Here is a 26,891-nt window from a genome sequence, read left to right as displayed (position 1 = left end):
TGACTGAATATGCAGTGAGAACATTTACACACACGACATTAAGGAAACACTCTCAAAATATACTTTAATAAACATATTATTGCACTACATAAAACGTGTAAAAGTCCTCATACAGGAAAATAGGAGATATAGATGTAGTGAAAAAAAAAAAAAAAAAAAAAAAAAAAGGATATTTATATATTAAACCAACTCCAAAACAAGATAGTACAGATTGATTAGACAAATGCTTGTGTAACAATCAAACAGCAATAAGTTATCCAAAGTGTGCATTCATGACATGATTAGTTGTACCATCATCATTTAGCAATGGTCATTCCAGTAAATCATAACCTTTGATTCTAGAAAACAAAAGCCCTCCAAGAATGCTGCAGGTTTTATTTTATACAGACAGGTCTGGTCTTCGTATCATTTTGAACTCAGATCTAGGTAGCTCACGGTACGTCACCTTCTTGCACAGCATTACAGTTTAAAACCAAGTTTCAATGGTATAGATGTTACAGAATTGTTTTCTTCTTTACTTGGTCCATTATATTTGAATAGTATTTCAACGTTGCTAAAAATATTTTAGCACCTTCAAAGTCACCTAAATCACAACAAGAAAAAAATAACAACAATTACAATAAACATACTAACCTAGTTATTAAACAGTTACATTGAAAATATGTATAAAATTATTTATAAGTGAATGGCTTGGGTTCTTGCCCAGTTCTTGGTATACATTTGTGCACCATAGTAACAGGCTGGGTGTGTTACAGGGCCCCTATTTATGTAGCACCACATAATACGCACAATTGATTTCAACCCTCATCGCAAAGATGAGGATTGAAAAATCGTGCATATTAACAAACTTAAACAGGAACAGTAGTCACGAAAAACTGCTGTTCCTGTGAAGTCCCCTCTCCTATCTCACTTATGGTCACTATCGCAAGTGACCAGAGGGGTCCCTCAACCGCAATGTTCTCCCCATAGAGCACAGCTGAAAAATTACACATAAAAAAGTAATGTACGTCAGCCTGAGCAGCCCCCATAGACGTACATCTATGGGGACCGCTATATATTTCTAAATAAAATGCAAAGCAGCAGATATCTATAATATCTGCTGGGATGCACCGATAATAAAGGTGCACACTCTTTAAATGTGCGTTGGCCCCCCGAAAACGACCGTTTTCGTAGGAATTTAATGCAAAAAATCATTAATAAATAAGAGATATGAAAAAAAGCATTGAAGGAAGTACAAATGATATACTAAGGATAGGATTTACACAAATTTTTCCTTAAATATAAAAATAAAGAGAATTATTAGGTTTGTTTTTCTTTTTGCAAATGTACACATATTTACTCATGTTTATGGTTCTACTTAGTATAATATTTTAACATCGTGGGTTACTAAATTTAAAAAAATAAATAAAAAAAGTTGGGAACTACTACTTTATGATGTTTAGATCTCCCCAAAATGGGGGAGAATCTGTATAAAAAAAAAAAAGCTTAGCACTAAAGCTTTTCAACATAAAAATAAATAAAAATAAATTGGACTATGCCAATTTGGTAGAGAACAAACTTGTACACACAATATGTGAACAAAGTTTTATGCAAAGTTACCTCTGTCGACTGGGGGAGGGAATGCTGCGATTCTTTTTTATACCATCATTATCCCACTTGGGTCAGCAAGTCATTCAGTAAAAAAGTAACAATAAGGAATGAGAGCGGTTTGTATCAAAAAAGGCAATAAAAAAAAAAAAAGATCTCATTAACATTCTTTTGCCCTTTTGATTTGTTAATGAATACCAAAACTAGGTGGAATTCGAACATATTCAAAGTTTTTTTATTTATTTTTTTTTTTTAAAGCCTCCCCCAGTGTACAAGATGGGCTAGAGCAGGGGTCAAGGAACTTTTTTACCTTTTACCCCCAAATATATTTAGATATTCTGACGTTACCCCCTTTATTTGAAAGGAAGGAAATCATATTATTAATTATTGGAATTCAAAATTTTATTGAATCTATTCAAAATTTCGTTGAAAGCTTCAACTTCAAAACTTCAGGTTTTGGAGAAATAATGTTGCTTCATTTTTGATACGAGCGCATCAATATTGGGGCATTTTGATGTCAGAGCAATTTGGATACAGTCTTCAGCGTCCAATCGATTTCTCTGCTTTGTTTTTATGTTCGTTAGAGTGGAAAATCCTTGTTCGCTAAGGTACGTTGTTGCAAAAGGCAGCAACTTTTTGACTGCCGCCTCATGTGCAATTTGAATGCCTTTGCAGCTGTTGACATCCAAAAATATGACAGATCTGCTTTGTTATCAAATGCAATACATGCTTCATTATTGCATCAAAGCTCAAGAAGTGCCTCTGCCAATTCTTGAGGCTCTTCTGGTACAACAGCAATTTCACATTTAAAGGGGTCTACAATCCAACTGACAGCATATGAATTGGCAGCATTACCCCCCAAGAATTTCATTTTTACCCCATTTGGGGTAATTTACCCCTGTTCCCTGACCACTGGGCTAGAGCTTCACAATACTTCTAATGACATTAGGAAATCCTTCTGGCTCACAACTGCGTGTAGATGTACTGCAGGACGATACCTTTTCATCTAAGCAAGTGATTATCCATATAATTAAAACTGCCTAAAATAAGAGAAAAGATAATGACCACTTCAGATTTGTTTATTGTGAATACACTCAAACCTGCTGGATCCATATTAGCTATTATTTAGAAACATATTCCACAGACCCCATCTTGAGAGAGAACTAAATCATTGAGTATTTTCTATATTCTTGGGGTGTATGGCAAAGTTAGTAGGAAAAGCTCAACCTAACCCTCAAAATAACCAATACATTATTACTACAAACACCAAAGGAAGTAACATAATTCTGGAGATGACATAACCATAAACATACAACAAACTGAGAACTATTCTTACCAATAATACCTTTTCCATAAATCCTCCATGACAGCACCCACTAGAGAGATGGCTTAGCCCCTTAACCTGAACAGGAAACAGACCATTTAAGCCATCATCTCAGTTCACGCCCCCAATGTAGTTACAAATTCCGAATTTTCTGCTTAAATAATATATTAATCAGGCGAGGGAATGTAAAAGGTCTTGGAGAATTCAAGTAAAAGCAATATCTTTTCTTTCCAAAAACCATTAATAACCTCCAAGTTTTGGAATAGGTATCAATGTATAATTAGGCAGTTTCAATTACAGATCTAATCTCTTCACAACCATATTTTTTAGAATGGTGAGGTGTGGCTCCTTGATAGATTGATCTTGGATATCTTCCAATACTTTTACCGTAATGATGGGTAGCAAGATGGTAACTTTCTGGGTACGAAATCTAATAGAAATGTCTTTTAATGGCTTAAACCGTTGAAGGGTTAAAGTTGCCAACACACAGATGAGATTTTAGTATGGAAAGGGATCCAGGATCTTTAGTTTCAATCTTGACACTAATTTATAGAAACATGCATCAGATGAGCTTTACATCATTCACTGCACTTAAAGCCTCATCATGAAGCTTGACTACTTAAAATTCCATTTGTAGCTTGACCTTCCTGAAACAGTAATGTAGAATGTCAGTTTGTATAGTGTCAAAATATTTGTCTTTCCCCAGGACAAATCTTTTCCAGACCTACAAGTATATAATTTTCATGACTGGCTTCCTAATGAACTGCAAAGTCCTAATGATCTTGTCATAGAGCTCCTAACTTGACATCTTGCACAGTACAGGATGTAAGACTATGGGTTTTTAGATTTGGATGAGGTTTTGTTTCATAAGATGTTATCAAAAGTTGTCCTCTGCTAGGGAGAAGACATTTGCAAGGCACACTATTTGGTTACATCGGTGCAATGGAAATATTTCTTGCACTGGGGTGTGGTTACGACGCCAATTGTGCTGGTTGCAATTTCGGTGTGCTCTGCTCCCAGTTCTCCCAATCTACCCTGCTAGGAAAACTCCCACACTCCTTTTTGCCATCCACTTGCAGCTGAAGTGTATGGTACCTGCCAAAGCCACCACAGACCAGGCACGAGCTCCTACTTCAGAGGTCACCCGGCACCTCTGAGAGGCTTGCTTTACCGCTACCCTCCTGCGGTGCTTGCGGCCCCTCCACCACCTGAGGCCCACCCCTCCTTAGCCTCAAACCTGCACCCTCGGTCCAGGCGGACCCCACTGACAGCTGGGTATCTGCAGCCACCCCCTGGCCAACATTCATCTTTGCAACGATGCGGGCGCACTAAGCCCCTTACCTCCTAACCCAGGACTGGGGATTCCAACGCTCTCCCAGCTACTGCCCTAGACTTTGCCTCAGATCAGGCCTGCCCTGACAGACAGTGTGGCGTCACTCTCACTTGCCGATTACCTGTGTACGCTCATGCTGTCCTCTTGGGAGCATCGGGTACCTGCTGCACTACCAAGGAGATCTGGAGTTGGGTGCACTGTTCGTCAAGCTCCTTGGATACAAACGTGCCATCTGCTATCCTGTTGACGCTGCAGGCATTCTCCCTTCAACGTCAGGCAGCCCTCTCACCAAGCACTGTGAGTAAAAGCCTCAAAATAGCTTTAATGCTGCTCTATTGTCTTCTCTGCTACTTAGTGCAGGTTATATGCCACAGCTGCCACCGTATGGCCACTACTGGAATTGCAGCACATGCTGTGGTTAGGTTCACTGCCTTGCAAACATGTGATACAATAAAATATATACATAGCCACCCAGTGGTCAACTGGAATATTGCAATCTACCAGTAACATTTATTTCCCCTACTTCTGATTGTACAAGTGGCCTGAGCTGCCATTTGGTGGCAGTCAGAGATATTGCAGACAACCAGTAACATTTATTTTTTCTTACTCTTAATTGTACAAGTGGTTGGTGTTATCATTTGTGTCCACTTGGAGGTTGGGTACTTTGGACCTCTGTGCTGCACACTATCTCTTTACTCATTGGGCCCAGCCATGACTCCGTGGCCAGCTAATAGATAACTAATTGCTAGGCCTGGACTACGACCTTACCTTATCTCTATACAAGCGGTACCGACCATATACTGCTGTTCTCTGCAGGGACCCTTGTCGCAGTCTGGGCAATTACCTCGTCGTGAAGTTTCTTCAGGGATTTTGGTTCTTAAATTTGTGCTACAATGCAGCCAAGAAAGTCAAATCCACCAAGACGCCTCCATCTGTAAATCTTTTTGAAAGGGAACCCAGTGGCTTTGACCTCCTCACAAGCTCTTACTTTTGTGACCTCTAAATCTAGGAAAAAGCCTCCTCAAACCTCTCCGATATAACACAACATGGTGAAGACATTGCTCAAGGGGATCCTCCAATGGTTGCCATCGACGGCCCTGTCACCCTCAGATCTACACAATCTCTACTGACAGCCTTGATGTCCGATATTATGTCGGAGTTCCGGATGACCGTAAAAACAAATAAATAAAAAAAAAAAAATCTGACTTGGTGGAGATAGGAGTTTGATCGGACCAGGTCAAAACCAAAATCGAGGAGCAGGTCTCCTCGCATAATGGTCTCATTGCTGCCCACGACCTGTTATATTAAAGGTTTCGGCTGTTAGGAACAAGCTCACATATCTGGTAGATCGGTCCAGTCGCAACATCAAGATCTGTGGCATTCCGGACTACGTGACATAGGCATACAAGTTTGCATTTGAAACAGACTTATTCCGCAAGTTTGTTCCCGGATGCCTCAGCCTTAGACCTTATTATAGATAGGATCCACAGGTTGCCTAAATCACACCAAGCTCCTGATTCAGCCCCCAAAGACACCTTAATTAGGGTCCATTTCTTTCACATCAAAGAACAGATTTTGTAGTTTTAAATCTGCTCTGCAAAGTTAGCAACTTGCAGAATGCGCAGATTGATACATATACCCCCAGGTTGGCTTTGTGCTGGGCAGACAAGCTCCAGAAAACACGCGCTTGGTCCTTAATATACGGTCAACTCACAAGTCAGGCTCAGCCTCTGCTGTTGCTCTCGTTGGATGCAGAAAAAGCATTCAAAGGGATACACTGGGATTATTTTTTGGCTGTCGGAACCTTCTATAGCTGTCCGTCGGCTAGAGTTCTCAGTAACTGGTTTCTGTAAGCCCCTTTTTAAATAACTAATGGCACCAGGCAGGGATGCCTGCTCTCTCAGCTTATTTTCGCATTGGGAATGGAGCCCATAGTGGTACGGATCTGAACAACGCCCACTATTACTGGCACCTGTATTGGGAATATGCAACACAAGATTTACTTATTCACGGATGATGTCCTTCTGTTCCTGACAGGGCCTGGGCCCTACTTGCCCGTCCTGCAGGAGGTTCTCTTTGCATATTCTGAGGCCTCTTATTGCAAACAAGATCCTACAAAGTCTTAAGCCATAGGGGTGGGACTCCCACAGGACTTGCTTCTCTCACTCCAGTCCAATTACAAATTACACTGGTGCTCCTCATCTCTTAAGTACCTAGGAATCCATATCCCATCCTAAGGACCTCATAGAACAGTGATGGCTAACCTGTGACACTCCAGGTGTTGTGAAACTACAAGCCCCAGCATGCTTTGCCAGCTACCAGCTAGTTATCTACTGGCAAAGCATGCTGGGACTTGTAGTTTCACAACACCTGGAGTGTCACAGGTTAGCCATCACTGTCATAGAATGTAACTATAACCCACTCTTAAAACCTTGTGAACGGAACTTGAGGTCTCATGGCTCGGTAGGATTGCTTTTGCCGAAAATGTTGTACTTGTTCAGATCCATGCCAGCTTCGGTTACCAACCAGCTTTTCAAAAAGTTCTACGCGAGTGCCTTGCAGTTGGTGTGGAGAGGCATTCAAGTGCCCTAGAATGGCTGGGCCCCGTTTGTTTCGCCCTAAACTGAAAGGTTGCATTGCAGCCCCTGACCTGGAACTTTACCAACATGCAGCAAGGCTCGACCAGGTTAAGGACAGTACAGCTCCCCATTCTCGCAAACCATTGATCTAAACAATAGGCCCATATGGTATCCCCACTCCCTCTAGAGGACTCACTTTGGTTGGATAGGGAAGTCCAGACTGGCCACTGTGGCCATCCTTCATAGCGCAAGAGATTATTTGCTAAGTTGGACAAGCTGGTGAGATTGACCCAGGATTTTTCCCTTACCTCCTCCCATCTCTCCCTTCTTGCAGTGGTATCTCAAATTCTGGACCTACGCCTGAATATTTTATTCTCCTGGGGAGTCCCTATGGTCTTAGAACATTTTGAGAGGGGTGTCAGGGGCAGCACGGTGGCTCAGTGGTTAGCACTTCTGCCTCCCATGACCTTATCTGTGTGGAGTTTGTATGTTCTCCCCGTGTTTGCGTGGGTTTCCTCCGGGTGCTCCGGTTTCCTCCCACACTCCAAAAACATACTAGTAGGTTAATTGACTGCTATCAAAATTGGTCTGTCTGTCTGTGTTAGGGAATTTAGAATGTAAGCTCCAATGGGGCAGGGACTGATGTGAATGAGTTCTCTGTACAGCGCTGCCGAATCAGTGGCGCTATATAAAATGATGATGATGATGATGGTACCGTTCTCCTGTTTTCAGGAACATTTTCAGATCCCATCCTCAGACGTCTACAAATACCTACAGGTTCATTATTGGATCCAGTCACATCAGTCCTCTCCATCTCTACTGCTGCCCCCCACTCGTAAAGCTTCAGGTTTGCTCTTGATCCAATGCTGGAGGTATATCTGCCCGGTATCATTTCCTGATCGTGCCCGATCGCTGTAAGCTGCAAGCCCAAGTGCAATGGGAATCTGACCCTGGCCACCCTCTGGCAGATGAGGGCTGCTATCATATCTTCAAGAACATAAATACAATGTCGAAAGGCATCAACCACTCAGAGATGCTCATTACAATGATTCATAGACTATATTACATCCCAGTCAAACGGCATAACATTTGGCACACGGTACCTCAGTCTTGCAGGAGAGAGAGTGTGGGAAAGCCTGCTTCCACATCTTCTGGACTTGCCCCAAAATCATCCCATAAAAGCTTTATGGAATGAAGTGTTTGAATCAATCTGACAAGTAACTTCTACAGCTACCACGCCATAGCCTTCCCTGGCCCTTGTTCAACTCTATCTGTCTGATTTCCCAGCTCACCACTGCTCCTTGGCTGGACATATCTTAATTGCCACTAGAGCGGCTATCAACCAGCACTGGAAGAACCCGACTCTTCCATCTCTCTCCAAAATTATAGCGAAAACTCAGTATAGCCATGTGAACGGTTTCAAGTATTCCACTTCAGTGTCCTTCCCCCTGACGAAGCGGTTCACCTGGTCTGACTATTACGCTACCCAAACAACTGCGACCAAACAAATTTTTTTTCAAAAGTTTCTAATAAGGACTTTCTAAATAAAAAGTAAATAAAACAAAACAAAAAATATTCCATAAAGTTGGGACAGGAAATGCGTTTCAAGGGGATAGCTTAAAAATAGTTATATCCAGGTTAAGGGACATTAGTCATGTTCATGGTAGGTGCTATCAAGAGGTATATTGGAAATAGGAGGAGACTGTTCAAAATTTCCATAAATATGTGCATGTAGAGTATATTTATAAATACTTATTTAATGAACCTGCATTTCAAGTTTATTGTTCCTCAAATACTTAATGCTCCACAAATAAAAAAATCAAACATTAGTAAAACTAAATGTTACATTAGCAATAATAATAATAATAAAAAAAATAAATGAATTAATACTGTACCTTTCTGAAGGGAGTCTCTGATACTTTCAGTCAGTGATTGACATTTGGCTGTGAATTGCAGTTATAATTTGGTAAATGACAAATTAAATACATGGTCATTGTACAAATTAGTATTTTAAACGGTGAAATTTAAAAAAGGACTGCTACTACAAAATGGAAAATAAAACAATCTCTGGAAACACATCATGTACGATGACTTGTACAAAGAAAACCTTTGTTGACTTAGGGAAGCAGGTTAAGTGTCGAGAAAGGGAAACACCAGGGGAGACTCGGGGAATCACTTCAGCATCAAGTCTGTAGCAGACATCCAACTTGTGATACAGGACTTCTGTTGTGTGCTACCATGTAATAAACTCATTATTTTACTACTCTACTTAAATGCCCTATTTTCCAGCTGTTAAATTTAATGACTATAATTAACTTGTAGCTAACAGTAAAGTCATTAAATGCAAACGCATTAACAATTCACAATTGAATCACTTTCTTTTCTGAACATAGGGTGTCCTTCCTATTATACCCCATACCTATGCACTGAGGGGTTCCATACGAAGCATCAATGTCCTGAGCTTGTCACGGATTACAAAATAAAATTATATATCTGATATATAAGCTACATCTGCCACAGCCTATTTCTGCATTACTTGTCTATCTATATGGAACACTGCAAAGAGGTAATTCTTTAAAATCCCCTTGCTTTTTGCTTTTACTCCTTTTATCACAATGTTTAACAAATTGCTTTTCTTAGTCTCATTTCATGGCATGATCTTTAGGACTGTGTCATCTTTCACCCCTCCACCAACACACAAACTTGTTCATATTGCACCTGCATTACTCCACTCACCTCTATTTAACACCCATGAACTGTTGTCCTATTTATCATCTCTAACAAGTACATCCTCCACCTGTCGCCAGAAAATAAAAAGTCACACATCTTACAATCCCCTTGCCTATTTTTCTCTCACTCTGCTTCTATTAGCTGGTGATATATCACCTAATCCAGGTCCCCCACGCTCCCCGCACACACATACATCAGAGCACTACCGCTCTATAGCAAACCTCAAACACATCACCTGTCTCCCCTCTCTTCCAAAGTCCTTTAAATGTGCCCTTTGGAACGCACGCTCTGTTTGTAACAAACTTACCTCCATACATGATCTCTTCCTCTCAAAAAAACTCAACCATCTGGCAATAACTGAAACATGGCTCATGCAATCAGACACTGCCTCACCTGCAGCACTTTCACATGGTGGCCTCCATCTCACCCACACCTCCAGACCTGAAGGCAGACAAGAAGGTGGGGTTGGACTACTTCTCTCCCCACAGTGCACATTCACAGCTCTACCAAATGTCCCATCACGCACGTTCACATCTTTTGAAGTACATGCTATTCGCATTTTTAATCCATTCTCCCTACGTGTTGCGGTGATCTATCATCCCCCTGGAGCACACCAACAATTTATTGAGGATTTCTCTGCATGGCTCCCTCACTTCTTATCCTCAGACATCCCCACCATCGTCATGGGTGACTTCAACATCCCCATTGATAACCCACCTTCCAAAGCTGCTTCCAAACTACTCTCTCTAACATCCTCACTTGACCTCTCCCAGTGGATTGAATCATCTACTCATAAGGATGGCCACTGCCTTGATCTTGTTTTCTCTAGACTATGCTCAGTTTCTAATTTTATGAATACACCCTTCCCCCTCTCGGATCATCACCTTATCAGCTACACTCTCACCCCCACTGCTCTAACCTCTCTACTGTCTAACTCAACCAAGCCTCCTCATACTCGCAGAAATCTTAATTCTAATAATCTTCAACAATTTTCCACCTCTCTACAACACCTTCTCTCGCCTATCTCTACATTCTCATCCCCTGAGATGGCAGTACCTCATTTTCACCTAACCTTAGCAACGGCCCTTGATCAAGTGGCTCCAGCCACACTACATGTCGACTTCGATGTTAACCGTGGCACACCAAAGCAACACGAAATCTTCAAAAACTGTCCCGTAAAGCAGAACGTCACTGGCGTAAATCTCGAATCTCTAATGACTTCTTCACATATACTTCTGTCTACCGCTCCTATCGAAATGCTCTGGACACTGCAAAACAAACATACTTCCAATCTCTTATCTATGCTCAGGCTTCTAACCCCAAACGCCTTTTCAATACATTTAATCATCTTCTCAATCCTCCCACCCCGAACCCTCCATCTACTATCAGTGCTCAGGATCTTGCTTCCTACTTCAAGGACAAGATTGATAAGATCAGACTAGAAATGGTATCCTCTTCCTCGACAAGCATTCGGCTCAATTCCTTCCCACTACCCTCCGACACCCTCTCTTCATTTGACCCCACAAATGAAGAGGAGATTTCTACTCTCTTCTTATCTTCCTACTCTACCTCCTGTCCTCTTGATCCTATTCCCTCGCAAATTGGTAGATCCCTGTCTCCTGTACTCATTTCACCTCTAACTCAAATCTGTAATCTCTCACTCTCTACTGGCATCTTTCCATCACTATACAAGCATGCAGTGATTACTCCTATTCTAAAAAAAACAAAACTCCGACCCAAACTCTCTCTCAAATTACCGTCCCATCTCTCAGCTCCCTTGCCCCTCCAAGCTTCTAGAGAGACTTGCCTACACCCGCCTCACACGCTCTCTTTCCGCAAACAACCTGTTGGATCCTCTTCAGTCTGGCTTCCGTTCTCAACACGCCACAGAGACTGCGCTGACCAAGGTTGTCAATGATCTGATCACTGCTAAAACTGAACGTCATTACGCTCTCCTAATTCTCCTGGATCTCTCGGCTGCATTTGACACCGTTGACCACTCTCTTCTCATACAAACGCTGCAATCCCTAGGTCTTCAAGACACTGTTCTATCCTGGTTCTCATCCTACCTCTCTAATCCCTCTTTCACTGTTAATTTCTCTGGAGCCACCTCTGCTCCGCTTCCCCTATCAGTTGGAGTACCACAAGGCTCAGTGCTAGGTCCTCTGCTGTTCTCTATCTATACCGCTTCTCTTGGAAATCTAATAAGTTCCTTAGGCTTTCAGTATCATCTCTATGCGGATGATACCCAAATCTATCTATCCTCTCCTGATCTCTTGACATCTGTGTTGTCCCGTGTAACTGACTGCCTTTCTGCCATATCATCCTGGATGTCCTCTCGCCAGCTTAAACTTAATCTTTCTAAAACGGAGTTAATAATATTCCCACCCGCCAACAAGAGCATACCTGACATTTCTATCTCTGTTGATAACATGACCATAAATCCCACCCCACAAGCTCGCTGCCTAGGTGTAATCCTTGATTCACACCTATCCTTTGTTCCCCACATTGAATCTATATCTAAATCATGTTACATACATCTAAAGAACATTTCCAGAATCCGCACATATCTCACGCAAGACACTGCTAAAACCTTAATCCATGCACTTATCTTCCGCATTGACTATTGCAATTCCCTCCTAACTGGTCTTCCCAAAAACAGACTCAAACCCCTACAATCTATTTTGCATGCTGCGGCAAGACTGATTTTTCTTGCAAATCGCTATTCCTCTGTTGAATCACTCTATGTCTCTACACTGGCTGCCTGTCTTCTACCGAATCCAATATAAAATACTTTTACTAACCTACAAGGCCATCAACAAAGCTGCACCAACATACATCTCCTCTCTTGTCTCAAAATATCTCCCAACTCGGCAACTCCGTTCTGCAAAAGATCTGCGTCTCTCATCCACCCTCATTACATCCTCCCATTCCCGGTTACAGGACTTTTTTCGGGCTGCACCCACTCTATGGAATTCTCTCCCTCGCACAATAAGACTCTTCTCTGGTCTACAAACTTTCAAGCGTTCTCTGAAAACCTACCTATTCAGACAAGCTTATAATATTCCTCAACCACCCTCTTAACCTCACTACCTTTAGCCTGTTACACAATTTCACACAAGACAACTACCCCCTGACCAACATTGTTGTGTGACAGGATCATTTAGCTTATGAGTCACTTTTACCTTTGCAGTCTGGCTGGGCCAAGATGCAAAATGTATACTTACAATCTATGGGACAATGGAAGATTGACACATGAGGTCAAGCTTGCGAGCAGGGCCTTCTCACCTCTTTGTCCGTTTTACCCAGTTTGTTTATTAGTTTATTATGTTTGTCCCCAATTGTAAAGCGCTACGGAATATGTTGGCGCTATATAAATAAATGATGATGATGATATTGTGATTTAGATAAAAGGTTTCCATTCCCTTTAAAAGTAACATTCACCTAAAAAAAATAATTTAAATCGTTGCTAGTTTTGAGAGGAGTAAGGTTTCGAATAGAACCAAATTAACGAGCTTTGAGTATAAAACAGCCCTGCCAAATCCACAACTAAGAAAATATTTTTTAAAGGCTATTGTTAATTTTAAACAAGCTCAAATGTTCAATTGAATGGAGTCAATATCAGGGCCAATAATTAAATGATGTGGTTCTTGGGCACTTTTCTGGACCAACAGATTTTGAAAAAATAAATAAAAAGGAAAACCAATACCTTGTATAAAGATTCCAATTTCTTCAATTTCAGCATCACTGTTCGATTCATTAAGTTGTTCATTGATTTCTAAGATTTCAAAGAGAAACGGTGCATCCACGCCACCCTCTGTCCCTTCTGTAAATGTAATGCCATGAAGACTTAGCTATAGAGGGCAAAATAAATACATGAGGTGTGGATACTTTTTTTTTTTTAAAAAACTATATTAGTAGTATTGTTTCTTCTTCTACAAAAAACATTTAAAATGTGCTTATTACACTAGGTGCACAATTTTGTAAGGTATAGGAACATACAGAATAATGAAAAAAAATATACATTGTAAATAACACAGTAAAACATTTCCAGTTCTCTGATTGTGACACTAACAGTTAGGTGTTCACCTACTTCTATATGTAGATTTGGTACTTGCTCCATACACTTGGAGACGTGGAACAGAGAAGAGAAGGGGTGTATAAACATAGACCAAATACGGGAAGGGCGTGTTCGCGTAATTGTGAACTGAGGCAGACCTGTATGGAGATGCATATACCATGACGCTATCCATATTATTTTGAAATGCCTGAGAGCTGGCGCAAACACACACCGATGAGGATTGCCAGAACTGGCTAGCCTGATTCTGGTTTGACATCTGAAGCGGATAGTGCTTTATTTATTGATCATGCCTGTCTCCTTACTTCACAATATTGTCCCCGATAGTGTAGTGAGGACAGGAAGTGAGGCAGCCTCCAGCCATCTGTATCACACTCCTGCGCATGCGCGGACCAGAATTGCGTTTTTTATGCTGTTCTTCCAGATACCCCTGACATGACAGGATGCATCTTCAGAGATTCCTCGCATATATTTATAGAAAAGTGCTCGAGGACATCAGTTAAAGCTACCAGAGACTCTAATATACATTATAAAGAGAGTCTGCCCACAAAAATACCGTACGGACAGGCAGTATACCACATAATGTTATAATATATATATATATATATATATATATATATATATATATATATATATATATACACACACACACATACATACATACATATACATACACACACATATCCAATTGCCTGATTGCTGACTGACGTTAAACATCTGTAAGTACTTGCAATTGATCAGCTGTTACTACTGTTCAAAATAAACCAATTTACTTGGTTAAATCAAGTGTTTTGTGGCTTAAAATCCACCATCAACACCGCTGGTTCTTGTCAACAATGCATATATATATATATATATATATATATATATATATATATATATATATATATATATATATTATATATGACGTTTTTTGGAGCATTATAAAATTTTAAACATTTTTTTTTTTTTGGCTACTTTCTTTTGTATGCGAGAAGATTAAATCTGTTTCTAGAGGTGGTTTTATTTTTTATTTAAATTAAACCTAATAGAGAAGGTGTTTTTCATTATTGAAGCCAACGTTAACAATCATTCTTTGTGCTTCAGACCCGGTTGGGTGTCAGTACTAGACATTAAACTGGTACATATATGCCACTGGTGCAGAGCTGGGCACATTTTGCAGTGCCCCGACTCAGTAAATGGGCGTAAATACGCTATTTTAATGTGTGGCTTTTTAGAGGTGTGAAACGTTTTTTAATGCTTATAACTCTTACTCAGTATCAGTCCCTTATTGGACCAGTGGCCAGATTATCGTAGCCTACTGAAGAGACTGGCTCTCATCATCCGTTAACAGTAGACCACCACGTTAACCTCCGTACAGACGTCCCCAGCACTCCTCTTGATCAGTAAAATGCACCATTGTAAGCATGAGACTAATCATCCTGCAGTGAATAATAAACATTACCAATGCTCTCCAGAGCACATGGCTATAGAAGCTCAGGGGCAGCACTCGCTCGTTATATTCTACCATAGAGATATGGACAGAGAATCAAAAACAATTTGATTCCTGTCAGGTGACCGACGTATGATGTCAGTTAAGAGAGTGTCTTGGCTTCCAAGTGTTTAGTATTCACCATTGAAGTGGCAGACACAGTGGAAAAGCAGCAGTTGCCAGAGAAACTGCAGCAACGAAAAGAGAAATGAGAGCTAGAAGCAATGAAGAAATCGTTAGGCGGGTCTTCGGTCTGGAGAGAGGGTCTATTGAGGTAATTCTGCATGGGAAGGAAGAGATGAGGCCCAGAGCAGAAGCTCCTGATGAGGTGTCTCCAGCAGCTGCCTAATGACACTCCATCCATCTTAGGATATCCCTAAGCCCAGAAGCAGCTTGCCTGACTGTAGACCATCCTGGAGCACGAGATATATATATATATATATATATATATATATATATATATATATATATATATATATATATATATATATATATATATATATATATATATGCATAGTGGCAGGGATATGCTACATGGATTAAGGAATGTAGATGAGATGGCAATAAACTGTATGGCAAGCTGATGTACTTAATGACTAACAATCAAATGTATCTCTATACAAAAGTTCACACATTATATATTTTCTGCTATGCTATAAAATATTGCAATCACTAATCACAAGGATTGCTGATAGTAATCACTTAATTACAAGTTAGTTCTAACTTTTTGCAGTATGCTTTTGATATTGTAAACAGTAAAAAGCCTTATTAGTCCAGATGTATTCATACCATGTGGAGTTCTGTAATGTTTGTTGATGCTCTTATTTGCATTTAATTCAAAAGACAGTTTTGAGAGATTCTCTGTTCTTTACTTCTTTAGATCTGAAGGAGAAAGGGATCTATTTTTTGGTTTCGCTAATATTTTGCTAATATCCTCTTTCAAGTACCCTGGAAAAATGAGGGAGTAGTTTTTCTCAGCAGTAAAAAAAACCTGTTAACTAGATTTAATTTCAAACGATCCAAGCTATCGAGAAGGAGATGGCAGAAAGACAGTGTGGGATTCTAGACAAAAACAGTAACTGGATGGAGGAAAGGTGGACTTGGGCTTATGAAACTTAGAACAGGATATAAGGCTGCCAGAAGAGACAGTGTAGACTAAGAACAGCAGGAGGATCAAGACTGAGCCTTGTAACATCCCAATAGAAAGCAGAGATGGTGAAGTGAATGCTCCAGATACCGAAACTATATATAATCAAGGGCCAAAGAGTAGAGAATATATAACATGAAGGCATGGCAACAGTATCAAAAGGCAGAAGACAGATAAAGACCCTGGTAAGAAGTATCCTTTAGCATTAGTGGAGTTAGGCAATTTATAATTTTTGTAATATATGATCCCTACAGAGAGTTCTTTTTTTTTTGTTTTGAGCATATATCATCCTAAGCACTGACAAATTACTTTTGAGGAAGTGCCTCCTACTTTTTCCCTGTTTTTCTGTGGAGTGCAGTTGGTGGAAGCCAGACTGTAAAGGATCCAGACAAGACTTGGAATAATGGAACATTAGTCTGTTGTATATAAAGTGTTCAAGCAACTCAAAAGCCAAATGAAGGGAGACATGGTGGTTGTTGAATGGAGATTGGTCAAAGAGATGGTTTCCTAAACATCAAGGTAATTATAGCATGCTTAACGGTAAAGGGCAATATCAATATTGTTGCATGTGTAATGATTACTATAGTATAGTAAGCTAGAAGGAGCCTGCAGGGAGTAGAGTCAAGAAGACAGGTGGCAAATTGATCAGATGAGAGAAAATAGACAATCTACCCTTAAAGACTGAAGACACATAGGACTGATAGGGAAGATGGAAAGTAGCAGGGTTCTGAGAGAATCATCATTTTGTGTCCAGTGTCATCAATCATATCTTCAAACTAATTGACAAGAACCTAGGCATCAAAAACAAAGGTTAAAAAAAAGTTCAGAGATATATGTGGAAGAGACATTGATGATTAGCAGACAGAAATAATTCAGTGCATCCAGAAAGTATTCACAGCGCTTCACTTTTTCCACTTTTGTTATGTTACAGCCTTATTCCAAAATGGAAAAAAAAAATTTTTCCCTCAAAATTCTACACACAATACCCCATAATGACAACATGAAAAAAGTTTGAGACTTTTGCAAATTTATTAAAAATAAAAAACTAAGAAATCACATGTACATAAAGTATTCACAGCCTTTGCTCAATACTTTGTTGATGCACCTTTCATCATCATTTATTTATTTATATAGCGCCACTAATTCCGCAGTGCTGTACAGAGAACTCATTCACATCAGTACCTGCCCCATTGGAGCTTACAGTCTAAATTCCATAATATAGACACAGACAGACAGACAGACAAGGGTCAATTTTGATAGCAGTCAATTAACCTACCAGTATGTTTTTGGAGTGTGGGAGGAAACCGGAGCACCCGGAGGAAACCCACGCAAACACAGGGAGAACATACAAACTCCACACAGATAAGGCCATAGTCGGGAATTTAACTCATGACCCCAGTGCTGTGAGGCAGAAATGCTAACCACTAGGCCACTGTGCTGCCCATATCCCTTTCTAATTTGGCAGCAAAATATGATGCCACACCTGTCTTTGGGCAGTTTCATCCATTCCTTTGCAGCACCTCTCAAGCTCCATCAGGTTGGTTGGGAAGCTTCGGTGCACAGCCATTTTCAGATCTCTCCAGCGATGTTCAATCGGATTCAAGTCTGGGCTCTGGCTGGGCCACTCAAGGACAAGCCACTCCTTTGATATCATGGCTGTGTGCTTAGGGTCGTTGTCCTGCTGAAAGATGAACAGTCACCCCAGTCTGAGGTCAAGAGCGCTCTGGAGCAGGTTTTCATCTAGGATGTCTCTGTACATTGCTGCATCTTTCCCTCTATCCTGACTAGTCTCCCAATTCCTGCCACTGACAAACATCCCCACAGCATGATGTTGCCGCCACCATGCTTCACTGTGGGGATGGTATTGGCCTAGTGATGAGCGGTGCCTGGTTTCCTCCAAACATGACGCCTGGCATTCACGCCAAAGAGTTCAATCTTTGTCTCATCAGACCAGAGAATTTTATTTCTTATGGTCCGAGAGTCTTTCAGGTGCATTTTGGCAAACTTCAGGCGGCCTGTCATGTGCTTTTTACTAAGGAGTGGCTTCCATCTGGCCACTCTACCGTACAGGCCCGATTGTGCTTCTTTCTGGAAGGTTCTCCCCTCTCCACAACCATCTATGCAGCAATCCACCAGAGGACTGCTGTAGCTCTGGCAGAGTGACTATCGGTTCTTGGTCACCTCCCTGACTAGGGCCCTTCTCTCTCGATCACTCACTTTAGATGGCCGGCCAGCTCTAGGAAGAGTCCTGGTGGTTCCGAACTTCTTCCATTTACAGATGATGGAGGCCACTGTGCTCATTGGGACCTTCAAAGAAGCAGATATTTTTCTGTACCCTTCCCCAGATTTGTGCCTCGAGACAATCCTGTCTCGGAGGTCTACAGACAATTCCTTTGACTTCATGCTTGGTTTGTGCTCTGACATGCACTGTCAAGTGTGGGACCTTATATAGACAGGTGTGGGCCTTTGCAAATCATGTCCAATCAACTGAATTTACCACAAGTGGACTCCAATTAATCTGTAGGACCAGCTCAAGGATGATCAGTGGAAACAGGATGCACCTGAGCTCAATTTTGAGCTTCAGGGCAAAGGCTGTGAATACTTATTTACATGTGATTTCTTACTTTTTTTTATTTTTAATAAATTTGCAAAAGTCTCAAACAAACTATTTTCACGTTGTCATTATGGGGTATTGTTTGTAGAATTATGAGGGAAAAAGGGAATTTATTCCATTTTGGAATAAGGCTATAAAATAACAAAATGTGGAAAAAGTGAAGCGCTGTGAATACCTCCGGATGCACTGTATGAGCAATATGTATGCACGATTGGGCAGGTTAAGGGCAGAGTTGAGGTGTGAAGCATGTATTTGAAGTTCAGAAAATTAGTGTGGAATTAAACTGTGTGCAAACATCTTTGGCATTACCTGGTGTGACTGGCATACCAGGGGTGATGGTGTAATTAAATGGTGTTTAAAATGGAGAGTGGCTGCTTTGTTGAGTGTAGTAGTGAGAATGATGTTGTATAGGAGAGAGTGGCTAAGGTCTTTTATCATGGATAATTCTGTATGTGTATATCATGGCTTTGAATATCAGAAAGAGGAACAGAGAAATTGGAGAATGTACTGGTAGTGCAGAAGCTGGAGAAGATCAGATCCAGAGTATTGTCACTACAGTGACTTGGAGAGGTCACCCACTGCACAAGGGCAAAAGGAGGAACTATGACATTTGAAGGCAGCACTATACTCTGGGTCACAAATAGCAACATTAAAGTCGCTGATAATTAGTGTAGAAATGTCAGAAGCATCATCCAGAAACTGAGTAGTTGATACAGGGAAGTATATGACAATGACCCATAAAAGGCTGGGGTTAAAATAGGTGAATAGTGTGGACTTCAAATGAAGAGAAAATAAATGAAGGAAGAGGGCTCAGTGTGTAGAAAGTTCATTTGGGAAAGAAGAATGTCTATAGCACCATCTGGTCTGTAATCAGGACTGTAAGTATGAATGAGGTTGTGTAGGACAGACAGCATCTCCATTCAGTTTCTGTGATTGCCACAAAACGCAAGGTTTTTTTTTATTTTATTTATTTATTTTTTACAAACAGTTATTTGATGGAGACAAGTTTATTTTGCACACAGAGGGCCCAAGTCATTAAGGGAAAAAAATGAGTAAGTTTGCTCCTGGACAAACCATGTTACAATGTAAGGGGTGCAAATTAGTTTATTATTTTGCACATAAGGTAAATACTGGCTGTTTTTTCGTCTGCAACACAAATACTTGATAGCATTATTTTTACAGTGAAATTTAAAGTTGATCTAGGACATGCCCTATCCCCACATTTTAAATTTACCTCCCCCTCCAAAGCAACATGGTTTTGCCTAGGTGCAAAGTTACTCCTTTTTTATGCTTGGCTATTCTTAATGATTCTGGACACCACATGGAAAAAAGTTAAATTTGCAGTGGATAGGAAGAGTAATCAGGCTGCTGCTGTTAAGCATTCTAACTTAAGAGGGATTCAAGAAGGTTGGAAACGGGAAGTAATGTAAATACCCACAAAGGGTATTGACCATTGCCTACATTAGGCTTGGTACACACTGAAGAATTTTCCGTGTTATCTCAAACGATTGTACCTACGACTGAAAGTCCGATCAGTCCGACAATTCATACATGCACACGGACACGATTTACCTTCAGATCTGTGTCCTTCATCTGGTCCTCTAGTCTTTAGAGAATGACAGCACAATATTCACTCGTTACTGTCACACTGATTAAAACCGCCTTGTTATAGCTATCCACATATCCTAACAAATTTTGTTAGCTTCTGTGACTCCGAAATTAAACATTCTGTCTCAGAACGAACAAATGCACTCTACATTTATTCACCGGGACATTCATCGCTAGCATCGGCTGAAAAGAACACGACTCTGTAAACTCTATAGAGATTGTGAGCATGAGTGCATACACCCTACATGGTCGGTGATTGGTCGGAAAATATAAAACAATACGACTAACCAAATGAGCCGACAAGCGTTACTTTGGAACGACTTTCGACCATCGTGTCACTATACACACTAACCCGACTTCCAACCGAACGGTTGTATGTCGGCTGATTTGCCTGATCATTGAATGAAAACGCTCCAGTGCGTACCTAGTCTTACAGATAGGTTTTTGCAAGTAGTTGTGAAACCTAACAGAGGGAGAACTGTGGGGAAATAACTATATGAAAATAAAGGAGGATTGTGGAAGTGAAAATAAGATATCTGCAGATTTGTGGTGGATGAAGAAGCAGGCCAAGATCTGAATACAATGGAAGAGCAGGGTAAACATAAAGGGCCTGATTCATTAAGGAATGTAAAGCAAAAAATGAGAAACTTTGCACCTTGGCAAAACCATGTTGCATTGGAGGGGGGAGCTAAATTTAAAAAGTTGGGAGAGATTTATAATTGGGGCAGGACATGTCCTAGATCTACTTTAAATTGCAGTGTAAAAAAAACAACCTATCAAGTATTTGTGTGCTACATGAAAAAAAACAAAAAAAACAAACAAACCAGCCAGTATTTAACTTATGGCAAAACAATAAACTATTATGCAACCATTGCATTGTAACATGGTTTTGTCCAGGAGAAAACTTACTCTTTTTTTTTTTACTTAATTCCCTCAATGAATAAGGCCAAAAGTGTGTGAAGAGAAATGGTATAAAGGTACTGTTTTTATTTGATTACTTGCCTAATTGTAGGATTTTCACTGATGGTCCAACTCTATTTAATTCAATCTGGGTACTTAATCAAGGACTGTTAGGGGTCCCAGTCCTCAGTGACCCCTAACAGTGCTTGTTTTCCATATCTCTTGCTGGATCACAGGTGAATTCATTACGGAATGACATTTGTGACCTGAAACCTGCAGTTAGGGGTCCCTGAAGACTGGGTTTGGGAAACACTGCTGTACATGCTATGCATATCCCCTTCTATGCCACCCCAGATATATCAGACTTATGTAGCACCAAATAGTAACATGGCCAAGTCCTAATAGCAAATTAAATATAGAAGAGATCAGCAACCACACTCACCTCCCAATAACTTCAGCATCTCCCGGCATGCGCAGGGAAGAATAGACATATTATACATTATGCCTGGTGTGCCTCCTTAATGCATGATAGAATGTTATTCATGCATACTGCAATGCACAAAAGAGTTTGATCTCATTTCCTGAGCTTCACAAGAAATAATTTAATACGATTTGTTTCCTTTGTGCTAGTATTCAAAAATATCCTCCCATTTCATTTTAAAAAAGGTGCCACGTCCCTTTAAGCAGAGAACATGAGAGCCATTATCAGATCAATTAACTTTCCATTGTCTGATGAAGCCACACACAATTCCCACTGTAACAAGGATTCAACTGGTTAATTCCCCTTACTTCTTAGGCTTAATTTATAAGTGGTACCAGTAGAAGTCCTACAGATAACCATATGTTCATACAGCAAAGAAAACCAAAATTTGGAGGAAAAGACTTACCAAATATATTCCTCTGCGTAAAGGAGATAGCAATGTATTGTACGCTTTGTTAACTAAAGAAGAATGTTTTTCAGATATTTCCTGTTCATGCTAAAAAGAAAAGACAAACATTTTTTTTCAGTAGAATACAACTGTTATGAATGGAAATTTACAGATTTAAAACTTACAAGTTCTTTTCATGAGCACAACTATTTTAGAACCACCAATTCTACCAGCAGAATTTACTGTAAACTGCTGGCACAAGACACTGATTCAGCAAATACTCTAATAGTAATTATACATGCAACTGCAGACCCTAGAAAGTTAATGTGAACTAGTCAAAACCACAAGAAGTAGTTATAAAAAGATTGCTGGAAAAATGACGAAGCTGAAGGTCACATATGCCTCTGGGGAACCAGATGGAGACCAGATACTTCTGTATCCTCTTCATCCTTATGCCGTTTTTATTCTACAGTCTTCTACTTTCTTTTTGAAATGTACTGTTATACAAACCTATTTCTTCCCTTAACAAGTTGGAAAACACCCTTTGCCTTTGAGCCACCAGTTGGACAACTTTTATTTAGATCAGTTGTACTAATCACTTTTCAGCTTAGGGTACCTTTATATGCAGATTCTGGAACACCAATTAGAGTTCCAACCCAGAAGCTGTACACCTCTGATCCAGACCAAGGTCTCTTAAACCTCAAGAATCACTAATCAGTCATGTTTTGAGGGTATACTTAATCATGAACAGGTAATGTTTACAAACTGACAGGGTCAATACTTATTACCTCTATTTCTACAAAAGCAAATCCTCAAGATAACATGATGCGGGTACTTGGAAGACTAGAATTGAGAAACACTCTAGTGCAGGGAGCCCTAATAGTGTAGGTTTTCCAGGTCACAATTGATATAACTACCGTCTGTGGATCTGTTACAATCGGTGTTAATGATTAATCCGATGCTTTTAATAACGACACTGAGTATAAAAGACATATATAATCCGTTTGCCATAAAAGCGACCTGCTAGAAATGCTGACTTACATTAATACAGACATAGAACATATCCAACATAGCAGATTGCTATAAATTCCGAACTCCCTGCATGCCGTCACTTCTGTTTTACAACACAAAACAGAGAGACATTCAGCTTTGTGAATTTAAAGCGGCAAGCTTAACCCTAACCCTTAAAATAAAAAGTGTCAAGTTGTGGGGTCCTGCCTTTGCCGCTTTAAATTCACAAAGCTGAATGTCTCTGTGTTTTGTGTTGTAAAATGGAAGTGCCGGCATGCAGGGAGTTCAGAATTTATAGCAGTCTGCAAGGTGGCGTTTGTGTCTGTATTAATGTAAGTCAGCATTTCAAGCAGGTCACTTTTATGGCAATCGGCTTATATTTGTTTTTATACTCAGTGTTGTTATTAAAAGCATCGCAGTAATGTACCCAACGCATTACAAGGTGCACCAGCATGGAGATATGGAAAACATGCACTGTTAGGGTTCATTTAGGACAGGATTTGGGAAACCCTCCTCGTATATTATCTAATTCACAGCAATGTGCAGAAAACCCACTCCTTTCATAAAAGACCGTGAAAAAACTAGCATTAAGAAGATCTTGCAATTTAAGATGTAGTTGACCAAAGGCTCCTTTCATGTCTTTGTTGCATCAGTTAAACAGAACCAGATGAAATCGTGAATTTATAAATATATGAAGTTATCATAGCAATTTCTAATACTATAAAGGGAATATTATTGAGTACCAAAAACTGCAACAACTTTTAAAGGTTCAGAGAAAATTTCATGTTGTTGCATCAGTTACAGCTCTTGATTTTTATTTAAATGTAAGATGTCAGGTTTTTCAAAGCTCACAATTGTGTCTTAGCTTTACTTTTGTTCATCCATAGTTTCCATATTGCAATAACTAAAATGTAGAGAGAACTATACTAAATTAGAACTCTCTAAATGTTGCATACATTAGAATGGGGTGACCCCAATTTAGCAAGCTTGACTGAGTAGAGAAAGTGTGCCTGCAAAAGTGTGTGCAAAGTCCTGCATTGAAACTTTACATCCTACACAAATACAATAACTAATAGAAACGGCTGTACTTGTCGGTGTGGATTTGTAGGAGTAAAACGGAGAACACAAACGCTTTAATCACTTGAGCGGTTATTAAAACAATAACAGCAGCATTTTGGACAAGTGTTTAAAGTGCTCAATAAAACTCTGCCCAATAAAGAATTTAAACTATAAACTGTACAATTATGAAAGCACTGCACTTTTCCCGATATGATAAAAATTACTAATTTAACTGATGAAACAGGATTATTCCACTTCTACATAAAAAGCTAATTTGGCTTTAATCCAGGCTTGCCTAAATGCTTGTTGACATGTGGCTTCTTTTATCACCTCAACTGGACCTGCCCAAACTTTTAAGGATTTCTGGAACAATTTACCAACTTCCATTACAAATTTATGAGGTCTGATCAGACTGGAACCCAAAATATGTCATTTAAATCATTTCATTTTTACATTAATTAGTATTTTATGTCTTATTAGTCACATTACCCTCTCTTTCCTTGACCTAGTGAAATGACTTTGTAAAATAAAAGGTCAACTAGTAAACAAAAAGAAAAAAAAAAAGATTTTTGCTGAACTAAACTATTCAGATTTCTCAATTTCTGTATCGTCTCCACACAATTAGTTTAACGTTTGTGACTTGTTAAAATATTTTAATATGTTACAGAGAAAGTTCAAATGTGCTTCTTTGCCTTACCTTAAATAAAAGAGAGAGTATTTAGAAGTTTGACTACCTGCTTTTCAGGTTTGGTGTTTTTGTTTTGTTTAAGACAGTTAGTGTAAAAGAATGTCTGCCATTGTAAAATCTTCTTTGCCCACTTTTTGAGACCTACCTGTGACTTTTGACTAAAGTAATCTGGATGAAGCAAGCGCTGGAGATTCCTATATTTTTTCTGTAGTTCCTGAATATCAATATTAAATGATCTGTCACTGCAACAAATAAATTAAACATGGGAACATTTTATGAATACAAACTCACAGTAAAACATTACACAGATACAAAACACAATGCGTACAACTGATATTACTCCCCTTTATAGTGAAGCTAGGTACAAATCAAACAATATGATGTGCTTTGGAATGCTAAAACATTATTGTGGTAGCGTACACACTAATGCGATATCGAACCTAACAGTCGTTTATCGTGTGAATGGCACAATAATTTGGTGAAAAACCTGAAGTGTGTACCTAGCCTAACCGGACTAAAAATCTCTATAAACAATGTCGGGCAAATTCTGCAGTGTGTATGCACTCACGACCAGCAGCGTCCATAGATCTCTATGGAGTGTGCAGAGTCACAATCTTTTCAGCAGATGGTTATGACAGATGAGGAGCATCGATCTAAAGGTAAATCTTGTAATTGTGTATGCATGAATCGGCATGCTGATCATAACTTTCTGTGGTTGGTAAAATCGTTAGAGATATCACATCGGTAGAAATTTTCTGTAGAGTGTACCTAGCTTTAGAGTTGTAAGGGGGACTGGTAAAGATATTTGAAACATAGAGCATACCACAGAGATCATGTGCCCAAAGTCACCCAGGCAGTGGGAAGTTTTGTTGCTCTGCTGCAGTTTTAGGCTTTTTTTTTTTTTTTAGCGAGAACTGACTGATAAATTTGTTCTATTCAGAACCCCCTCACTACTGCTTCATGCAAAACCACTTTTACAGTCAATAAACATTGTCCCATTCCATTATCCCTTGAGAGAAGCATAAATATATATTTGGCAGAGAAAACTTAAAAATAACAACTAGCCCCTCAAGTGAACTTTGGTGCCTTACTTGATGAATTTTTAACTTTCTTCAGTAAACTATGTTCCTGCACAAAATATCTTAAGAAATGATATTATCCCTTTCAAGCACTACTATCTGTATATATGCCAAAATACAAAAAAATAAATAGTCATGAAATCCTAATGACACCGCTTGTAGTAAAGGAGAGCTGCTTGCAATGTGCAGCATTTATTACGTCTAATTTTACTATTTCGTCCCTATCAAAACTGTCAGGTGTTAGCATTATATATCACTGTATCGTCTTACCAGCCCAGAATTTGAAAGAAGTCCTTGGCTTCATCCAGGGGCTGTAAAGAGCTGCAGGATGGACAGAACAGCTCGGATCTGCTGACCACTGCCTGACAGCTCCAGCACAGCAGGCTCTGGGGAGAGACACACAGGGTCCTCATGGGGCAGGATGTAGGAGCACACTGGGACATGATGACACTGGACCAGGAGAGGGGGGCACACTGGTACCCCGCACTGTGTGGGGAGGTGGTCCGGGACAGTGCACTGAATGCAGAAATACGCCGGAATAGGGGAACCATGTTGCAGCTGATCCTCCCCCTCCTCCACAGGCTGACACAGCGCCTCCACACTACATGACTGGCCGGCTCCATGGCTGAGCCCGCACTCCCGGTACCCGGAAGTAGATCTCCGCTCCCCGTATTACCGGTGTGCGCCCTATATTATTCCCGCATGTCTACAGCGGCTGCTGCGAGCAGAGCCAGGACCGCTCTGTACTGTCTGTCATCCAGAGAGGGGGTCCCCGAGGTGAAAGGTGAAAGGTCACCGCCCACACTCTGACGTC

General features: G+C 40.1%; 1 protein-coding gene across 2 annotated transcripts; it reads right to left on the bottom strand.

The window, feature by feature from the left end:
• Positions 1–43: 43 nt before the first annotated feature.
• HSCB (HscB mitochondrial iron-sulfur cluster cochaperone) lies at positions 44–26,859 on the bottom strand. Of its 2 annotated transcripts, XM_075214694.1 has the most exons (7): positions 26,348–26,859; positions 25,144–25,240; positions 22,259–22,348; positions 13,263–13,407; positions 8,719–8,766; positions 2,586–2,627; positions 538–583 (listed from the first exon to the last, which is right to left on the bottom strand). In XM_075214694.1, the coding sequence occupies exons 1-6, from the start codon at positions 26,698–26,700 to the stop codon at positions 2,590–2,592; spliced, it is 771 nt and encodes a 256-aa protein (XP_075070795.1). In that variant the 5' UTR covers positions 26,701–26,859; the 3' UTR covers positions 538–583; positions 2,586–2,589. The 2 variants fall into 2 exon arrangements, with proteins under 2 accessions (XP_075070786.1, XP_075070795.1); XM_075214685.1 differs by lacking the exon at positions 2,586–2,627 and having other exon boundaries at positions 44–583; positions 26,348–26,856.
• Positions 26,860–26,891: the final 32 nt, after the last annotated feature.

This window comes from Mixophyes fleayi, chromosome 1 (assembly GCF_038048845.1).
Source record: "Mixophyes fleayi isolate aMixFle1 chromosome 1, aMixFle1.hap1, whole genome shotgun sequence".
Classification (NCBI taxonomy): Eukaryota; Metazoa; Chordata; class Amphibia; order Anura; family Limnodynastidae; genus Mixophyes; species Mixophyes fleayi.
This window is presented reverse-complemented; position numbering and strand designations above follow the sequence as displayed.